Consider the following 8,302-nt stretch of genomic DNA (forward strand, 5'->3'; position numbering starts at 1 on the left):
CACTGAAACGGAGCAGTCGTCCAAAGACGACTGCTTCTCCGTTTCGACCGCCCGGGCTGAACCAAGCCCACTGAATGCATCAATTGGCTGCCTACATATCCCCCCCACCCCCTTGTTCATTTCCTATTGGTCCCTTTACCTCTCCTTCCCCCACCTCTCCCCCGCACATCCTCTCCGCTCTTCCCCGAGAACGCCATTCTGAAGACGACAGCCGTGCTGTCGAAACATCAAATAACAAATTGTGAGTGTCCTTCCTTTGTGTCTCTATATTCTAAAAATCTACATCTGTGTTTTTATATATTTGTGCGTTGCCGAAGAGCGCTCCATTTCGAAGATATTATACACACATACATATATATATATATATATACATGTATATATATATATACTGTTACTTGATGTCTTCCTTGAAGAAGGCCTCGGAGAAGGCTGAAAGCTCAAACATTTTACCGCGTGAGTGTCCTTTTAAATGTTACTATTTTATTTGTGTTCTATTGTGCCGTCCCATTATTACATATATATATATATATATATATATACACACACACATACACATATATATATACATATACATACAAATACATATATATACACATATATATATATACATACGAGGGTCATCCGGAAAGTAGTACCCGTTCGTGCCGCATGAAGTGCTGACGACGCGAGTAGCCGCTGGACGAGGTCAGATAGCTTCAGTGGCTTGTCTGCCTTCTCTGAGCCAAGTTGCGTGACGCTAGCATTGCCTGTGTTGTTTCTGTGATTGTTTACAATGTTTAAAAAAATTGAGAACGCCGCCAGTTGTGAAGTGAGGGCAGTGATTAAATTCCTCAATGCAAGAAACGTTCGCCCATGTGATATTCATCGCCAATTAAAGGAGGTGTATGGAGACAATGTAATGGACGAGTCGTCTGTTCGGCGGTGGTGTCGCAACTTCAACATGGGGAGGGGGAACACACACGACGATGAGCGTTCGGGGAGACCGTCTGTCATTACAGACCAACTGGTGAGCTCAGTTGACGAATTCGTGAGGAACGATCGGCGCGTCACAATTGATGACATCTGTGAGCATTTTCCCAATGTTTCTCGAACAATTGTTCATGAAATTGTTAAACACCATCTGCATTATGTAAAAATTTGTGCAAGATGGGTCCCTCGCGTATCTCAATGAGCTGGCGGCGAAGGACTATGCAGCAGGAATACAGAAACTTGTCACACGTTATGACAAATGCCTTAATTTGCTTGGAGATTATGTTGAGAAGTAGTTTAAAGTATCCTCTTTCAAATAAAATTTTTTATGTTTGTTAATATTTACTTTTGTGTCTTTATTTCACGAACGGGTACTACTTTCCGGATGACCCTCGTATATATACACACACGCACATATATATAATTAGTTAAAGTTTCATAATGCTAACTTAAAAAAAAAAGTATAAGAGAATGGCCTAACAATTCAAGAAGAGATGGATGTAGTTGATTGGAAGACTTTCAGCAGAGAACTATTTTGCAGCTACATCAAAAAACACAGATTAGCATCAGGGAAGTGATCATACAAAACTTTATGATAGAAAACCTGGCCTTAATTGTCCTCTATGTTAAAGAACATGCAAGAACCCCAAAATATTATCTAAAAATTCAGTTCTAATATCGCTCTATCTCCTTGTTGCTGAGCATCCTACAGGCATTCAAAATTTGCAGCATTACATCCAAGTAAGGTTCCTAATGGATATGTTGAAATAATATAGTTATGGTTTCATATGAAAAAAGTGGTTTAGAGTCCCTGAACCAGCAGTAAAAGCAGTAGCTCAATTTATTGCATAACTATTATTTGGCATCATCAATGCGTCTTTTGACCAAGGTTGCTTCCCAAGTATTCTCCAACAGGCTCTTGCGATTCCAGTACAAATGAGAATTGACACAATGCAGATGACTACCATCCAACTTTCATGCCTTCCATTAATCCTCAAGTTTTTGAACAGAAAATCAGTTCATTAAAATGATTCTTAACATGAGTTTGGTACAGCTAAGTTCACTATGTCTGTTTCCAGCTACTGAGCAATATTTACATCGTTCCAGATGAAGGTTCCTCACAATTGGAATATTATATGACTGAACTAAAGCTCTTAATAGCGTAAATCATGCATTACTCATTCAAACACTTGAAGGGGCTAGAATACTAGAGAAATCATGGAAAACATTGTGGTGGTTGTGTGTCAACAAGTGTTAAGCAAATATAAAAGTGTATTTGTTGCTTAAGGAGCAGGAAAAGTGTTCTCTGGTTGTGATTGTAAATATTTTCCCAGTTTGCCCAATGTACATGGCATGCAGTCATCACAATGAGAGCAAGCGTTTGATTCTAAGCAATATTTCCACAAGAAAAGGGAGTCCATGCCACTCAGTTATTTCCTTTGGGTTTAGTGCAGTATATACTCGTATCCTTCATGGCTGTATCTGTTTATCCTGTAAATTGTGTCCATTAATTTCATGGTGTATCCATTGTAAATATACCCTGATATTTGCTAAATTGGTAAAGCACCTGCATTGCTCCTATTGATGAAAATTTTTTCTATGCAGGTGAACATCATCCTTGAAAATTGCTATGAGTGCCCAGTTTACAAAACTAGTGCAAGACGTGGAACCTTGTCTACAACTGGGCATTCAACTAACTTCGTGATGTACATTACATTTCCAACTAAAAGACATCAAAATCATTGGATTAATCGTGGAGTTGCATGCTTGTGTCAGTCAGATAATTAATGTATAATAAATTATTAACTATGTATATCTAAATTATGTGATTTTTTGTGCAAGATTTATACTTCATTCCATTCACTGTCCGCAAGACTGTAAGGCAGTGATATCAAAATCTGATGAAAACTGATTAACTGTCCACTGCATTTACATATTCAATGTATTGAAATATAGGGAATGCCAAGGATTTACAAAGTAAAATAGCATATCACTCTGCCATTGGCTTTATTAATGATTGCAAAACATACATGCAAAAAAACAAGATATTGTGGTGATTGAATTGCATGAAAACCTGCTAACAGCAGGCAGAAAGAGTTTCCAAATACAAATTGATCAAATATTAGGTCAAGAAATAATACATTCTACTTTAATAATAAGAGCCTACTTAAGAGACACTGACCAGATTCGCTCCACCATTCACTGAAATAAATATTACAAATTGTCTTAGTTTTGATATAAAATGAATATGCACTTATTACATATAAGAGGAAGATATCAGACATCCAAGGAAGATTATGGATCATTATTTTCACACAGGTAAAAATTCATCACAATGTTTAACTCAAAATAACAGGAAACGATATTTACACTTACATTTGACCTCTTCTAGTGCCATCCACTGAACAACGGCCAACAGCTTAGCTCCATACACAATTTCTGAAATGTTAAGGGTTTTCAGTATCTGTGCTATATATCTAAGAGTCAAAATCTTACTTTTGGTTTAAATATCAGACATCCAAGGAAGTTAACAATCATGAATATCATTTGTCAACAAACATCATCACACATTTCAGTTAAATGTATCCTTTTCAATATACTCAAAGTAAGAGAATTTACTTTGCTGAGCCATGTAACACAATGTTATCTGGGAAGGGAAAATCTTATTTTAAACGAAATCACATCAGGAATTAGCAGTCCAAGCATTCTTCCCATGCCATCCAATGGCATTTCATGCATTAATTCAATATCTATGTAGATCAAATCCAATGATTTAATTTAGCTGCAATGTTGGCACATTAGAAAACCTTTTCTCAACATAAGTTAAAACAAGGAAGCAAACAATGAATGGATCAGGCATGACTACTGCTTTTCTATTATGAATAATTCTCAAATATGGTGAGGATAAATGTAGCAGTAGAAAGGCACTGACATGACTGCGCTTCATTCAGACCCTGAATTGAAAGTAAAAGCCCTTATAAAATGGAATCTATAAGAATGTAAAATGTCTTAGGACAATAGTATATTTCAAGATAAACTGGCACGAATGAGATAGTCAGTTACCAAATTGATATGAAATATGTACCAACCACCATACCAAAAGTATTGTTCCGAAAAAAATTATCAAATAGGTGAATCTTAGGAATACAAGGTTAGTATCAAAATTATCAGGAAATATTTTGGAAAATAATTTATTACTGATATAGCTACAGGTACAATTCATCAAAGTACATCCCTTGAGCATCAACACACTTTTTCCAGCGACTTTTCCATGACTCATAGGCTCCGTGGTAGGCAGATTCCGGAAGATCCTTAAGGGTACGCATGCAAGCTTCTTCAACGGCACTTAGGGTTCCATGGTGATGTCCTTTGAGGGAGGATTTCACTTTGGGGAATAGGAAATAACATGCCGGTGCCAAGTCCGGACTGTAAAGGGGTTGGGGAATCGTCGCAATGGCATTTTTTGTAAGGTAGTCGGTTACCTTGGAACAGGTGTGGCTGGGTGTATTGTCGTGATGCAATTTCCAATTTCCAGCAATGGATTGCCTCACCCGGCTGACCTTTCCCTTCAGTCTTTTTAGCACTTCTAGGTAAAAAGCACCATTCACCGCCTGCTCCTCTGGTACAAATTCGTAGTGGACCACCCCCTTGGAGTCGAAGAAAACGATGAGCATGGCTTTCACTCTGGATTTGTTGATTCGAGCCTTTTTTGGACGAGATGATGCCGCTGTGAGGCTTTCGGAACTTTGCCGCTTAGTTTCCGGATCATATTCGGATATCCAACTTTCGCCGCCAGTGATAACGTTGTCCAAAAAGTCGGGGTCTTCTTCAACGCGTTGCAGAAGGTCTTCGCAAGCAGACGCCCGACTCTGCTTTTGGTCATATGACAAGGCCTTCGGAACGAGTTTAGCGCAGATCTTACGCATCGCCAAATTTTCTGTGATTATGGTGTGCACTGTCATCTTATCAATGCCTATACGATCTGCGATCATGCGCACACTTAACCGACTGTCTGAATTCAGCACTTCACGCACACGTTGCACGTTGTCGTCGGTTCTTGACGTCGACGGCCGCCCAGCCCGCGGCTCGTCGTCCACACTCTCTCGGCCATCTTTGAAGAGCTTGTGCCACTTAAAAACGGCGGTTTGTGACATGCTTTCATCCTTGAACACTTCTCGAATCAAGCCTAACGTCTCCGTACCCGAATGCCCCAGGCCAACACAAAATTTGATAGCGTACCGCTGTTCAATGGTTCGCTGCATTTTGCACTTGCACCGAGTCCCTCGAAAGAGGTCCACTAAAAACACGATCTATCTTGAACCTACGATCGCAGGCGATTGGCGCTGGTTTAAGGTCAAGCCCCCCACCACTGAACCTGCGCCTTGTATCATATTAAACTAGTGTCTAGACCTACTATGCTCTTTCTTGGCACATGACATAATTAAGAAACTAAGTACATCTTCCAAGGAAAGGTCCATTTTAATGATTTAAATGCTACCCAGAATCATTCCCGTTTCAAGGTCTGAAGAATTTATATAAATTGGATAACTAATTTTCCAAGATGAGATTCTGCTGCTCTGGTAATCCTGTAAAAGAGAGCATTGATTTATTCTAAAGCCTTATATTCCATTTCGGTGAATTTAAAAAAAACATCAGATATCCTAGGAAAAAATCACAGTGATTCAATTTCAATAATCCTAATCATGGTAATTTTGTAAAATACAATTCCGGGACTTATGAAATACCTTCTAAATCCTAAGAGTTCGATAGTTTCATTCACAACTTGATAGAAATCCATTATTACGAGAATATGAAAAACTGTAACCTTTCCCTGGATTTTTATTTCAGTACCACTGGTTTAATCGACATGTCAACATGAGGTCATAAGATGAAACCGATCGTGATGAAAAAAGCTGTGGAAAATGAGATTTTTCATTATTTCTTGAATCCTGAAATATTCAGTACCCAAGAAAAGACAGCCCAAGTTGGAAAAAAAACCGAATCATGATTTGGCCTGGGTCATTAAATAAAAAAAACTCCCCCCTTAATGTTTTTCATATTTAAGGTATCAATCATTGCTGAAAATTTCCTCCTAAAAATCTAATCAAACCAGCGGAAATGAAGCTTTATGGGCATACAACCATTGATACTTATACGAATACATTTAGTGGTGCTACAACTGGAACCTTTACACTTCAGCTATGTATGAGATTTGTATCGGTCATCTCCATAGGATAAAGTTCGCAAAAATGCGGATGCAGCACATAATAATACTGTTTTAAGTGAGTAAAAGTACTAGCAATCACACTTTACCACATCTAACCATTAAATGCATGCTTAACGAGAATATTTCGCTAGTGAAATACGACCCAAAGAATAATGTCAGGGAATATAAAATAAAATTTAACATTAAAAGTAAAGACTTTCAACCCATTTAATGAGTATTCCGGGTTTTTTCCATGAAGAAGACCCTAATTTATGAAAATTTAATGAATATGTACCGGCAACGACAGTGTGAAGGATTTTACCCGAAAGAATTGAATTGAACATAAATCAAAATTGATCAATGCACAGTTTGGACAATATTTAGTCCCACATTTGTAACCTTTCAGTTCTGGGAAATAGGCGCATCCCATGCCAACATTCCCTGCATCTTCAACGCAACTCTCGTTGAAAACTCCAAGCTGAGGAACTTACATGGGAAATTGAATTTAGAAAGATAACTAAAAACACATGCCTTGGCATTCATTGGAAAAACTTCCAGCATACAATTCCCCGTATCATTTTACTATTGGATCAAATAAGGTACCGGCCTCCGTGGATAACAGTTAACACCGTCTTTCCCCATTGATACTTAACCCCTGTAATTCACATACAGGTAGATGTTGAAACAGGAAAAATGTACCACCGCACAGAATTAATAGCAGCTATAAAATATATACAAGTACTTGGTAAAAACCTAAAATCAATAAAATGCAGAAATATATTTTCTTAAAAATAACAGACTGATACTCTCTGAAACCCACGTAAGTGAAGGTATAAATTGCCGAAAATATATTTCTTTTGAAATTAAAATGGGTTAACATTTTCTGGACTAACAATAGAACCCAATTTTTCCGTGGGCGATTAACCAAAGTATTTCAAACCAAAAATATGTCGACGGAAAGATTTCAAACGAAATCAATATTAAATGACTTTTCGGCGGAATATTTCATCGCTGAATTTTGGCCCCGGAAGTATCGACCTCTTTACTTGTATACGAATAATATAAAATGGATTAAGCGGCGGTTTTCGCTAGTTTCAAAGGAAACTTAACAACGCGCCTTTAGATTAATGTAAATCTCCAGCGACTTGCTAATGTGACATACGGTGGACGATTACTTCGACTATGTTCAATGGTAGTCATGTCCTCGACACTAGAAAAACAAAATATAACTATCTCCAGATTTAAGGCATCACCACAGCTTCGAATAATAGCTAGACGGACTGGGGACCCACACCAAAACAGTATAAAGCCCGGATTTTAAGAATTCGCTGAACGCCGACCTTAAAACACAAAGAAAAATGTTTCCACCGAAACATCTTATATACAGAATTTACATGAAACCTTAGTAATAATTCATCATTGAAATTTATATCGCGGATATATTGGGGCAATTGGAAACGAAAATTGCAATTTCAAGACAAGACGAAATGTCAAACCCAGGTATTAACAGGATATCATCGTGGACCCACAAGTGAAATTACCATGCTCTTTCAGGAAACGTGAATTTCAAAATGACCATTGAATTTAAACAAATAGGGGATTTATCCTGTACGCTATAATGAATTCAATTTCGTCTAATGGACCTTGCATATTCACGGCCAAGAGTTAACACCACCTTCGTTTCTTGTATTAACAATGACTTAATACAAGTAACAAGGCCAGCATACATTCGCATTAACCATATTGCTTAATCGAAGGGGATAATCAGCTTACCTTATTAACGATTCCATACAACACCAATTCCAAACAAGGCCTAACTGCTTCGGCGAGCAAGTGGAAGTAACTTTGTCTGGAAGGGCGGAAGTGACGTCATACGTTTCTTGCTTATAGGATCCCGCGCTCGGCTTGAGTGGGGATAGTGACTGTTCCATCGAATAACCTCACACGCAATTTTCTCGATAACCCCATTATGTACAAAAATAAGTCTCAGATGTTGGAAGTTTGTTCCCAATCATTTAAACGAGTTCGTTTATATATTATTGAATAAATTTAAGAGAATCACATCATAGGATTCATTCCCGAAGGAAAAACATTGGAAAATTATACCTTTTGAAAGGTTCGTGGAGA

At 37.9% G+C, this 8,302-nt stretch overlaps 2 protein-coding genes across 3 annotated transcripts in view; one reads left to right on the forward strand and one right to left on the reverse strand.

The window, feature by feature from the left end:
* The window catches only part of LOC139694738 (dynein axonemal heavy chain 3-like), a 146,853-nt gene extending 144,096 nt beyond the window's left edge, over positions 1–2,757 (forward strand). The window contains exon 61 of the mRNA XM_071593238.1: positions 2,575–2,757. Within this exon, the coding sequence (XP_071449339.1) occupies positions 2,575–2,757 (183 nt within the window). The remainder of the gene's footprint in view (positions 1–2,574) is intronic.
* Positions 2,758–2,975: 218 nt separating this feature from the next.
* On the reverse strand, positions 2,976–8,025 carry LOC139694755 (protein GVQW3-like). Of its 2 annotated transcripts, XM_071593261.1 has the most exons (4): positions 7,949–8,025; positions 4,452–5,555; positions 3,346–3,408; positions 2,976–3,171 (listed from the first exon to the last, which is right to left on the reverse strand). In XM_071593261.1, the coding sequence occupies exons 2-3, from the start codon at positions 5,229–5,231 to the stop codon at positions 3,358–3,360; spliced, it is 831 nt and encodes a 276-aa protein (XP_071449362.1). In that variant the 5' UTR covers positions 5,232–5,555; positions 7,949–8,025; the 3' UTR covers positions 2,976–3,171; positions 3,346–3,357. The 2 variants fall into 2 exon arrangements, with proteins under 2 accessions (XP_071449362.1, XP_071449361.1); XM_071593260.1 differs by lacking the exons at positions 2,976–3,171; positions 3,346–3,408 and having other exon boundaries at positions 3,434–5,555.
* Between the last annotated feature and the right edge of the window lie 277 nt (positions 8,026–8,302).

Source organism: Hetaerina americana, unplaced genomic scaffold (genome assembly GCF_022747635.1).
Source record: "Hetaerina americana unplaced genomic scaffold, ioHetAmer1.1.p SCAF_54, whole genome shotgun sequence".
NCBI lineage: Eukaryota > Metazoa > Arthropoda > Insecta > Odonata > Calopterygidae > Hetaerina > Hetaerina americana.

Excerpts from the sequence above, each read along its gene's own strand:
- LOC139694755 (XM_071593260.1), bottom strand. The coding sequence starts at position 5,231 with ATGCAGCGAACCATTGAACAGCGGTACGCTATCAAATTTTGTGTTGGC.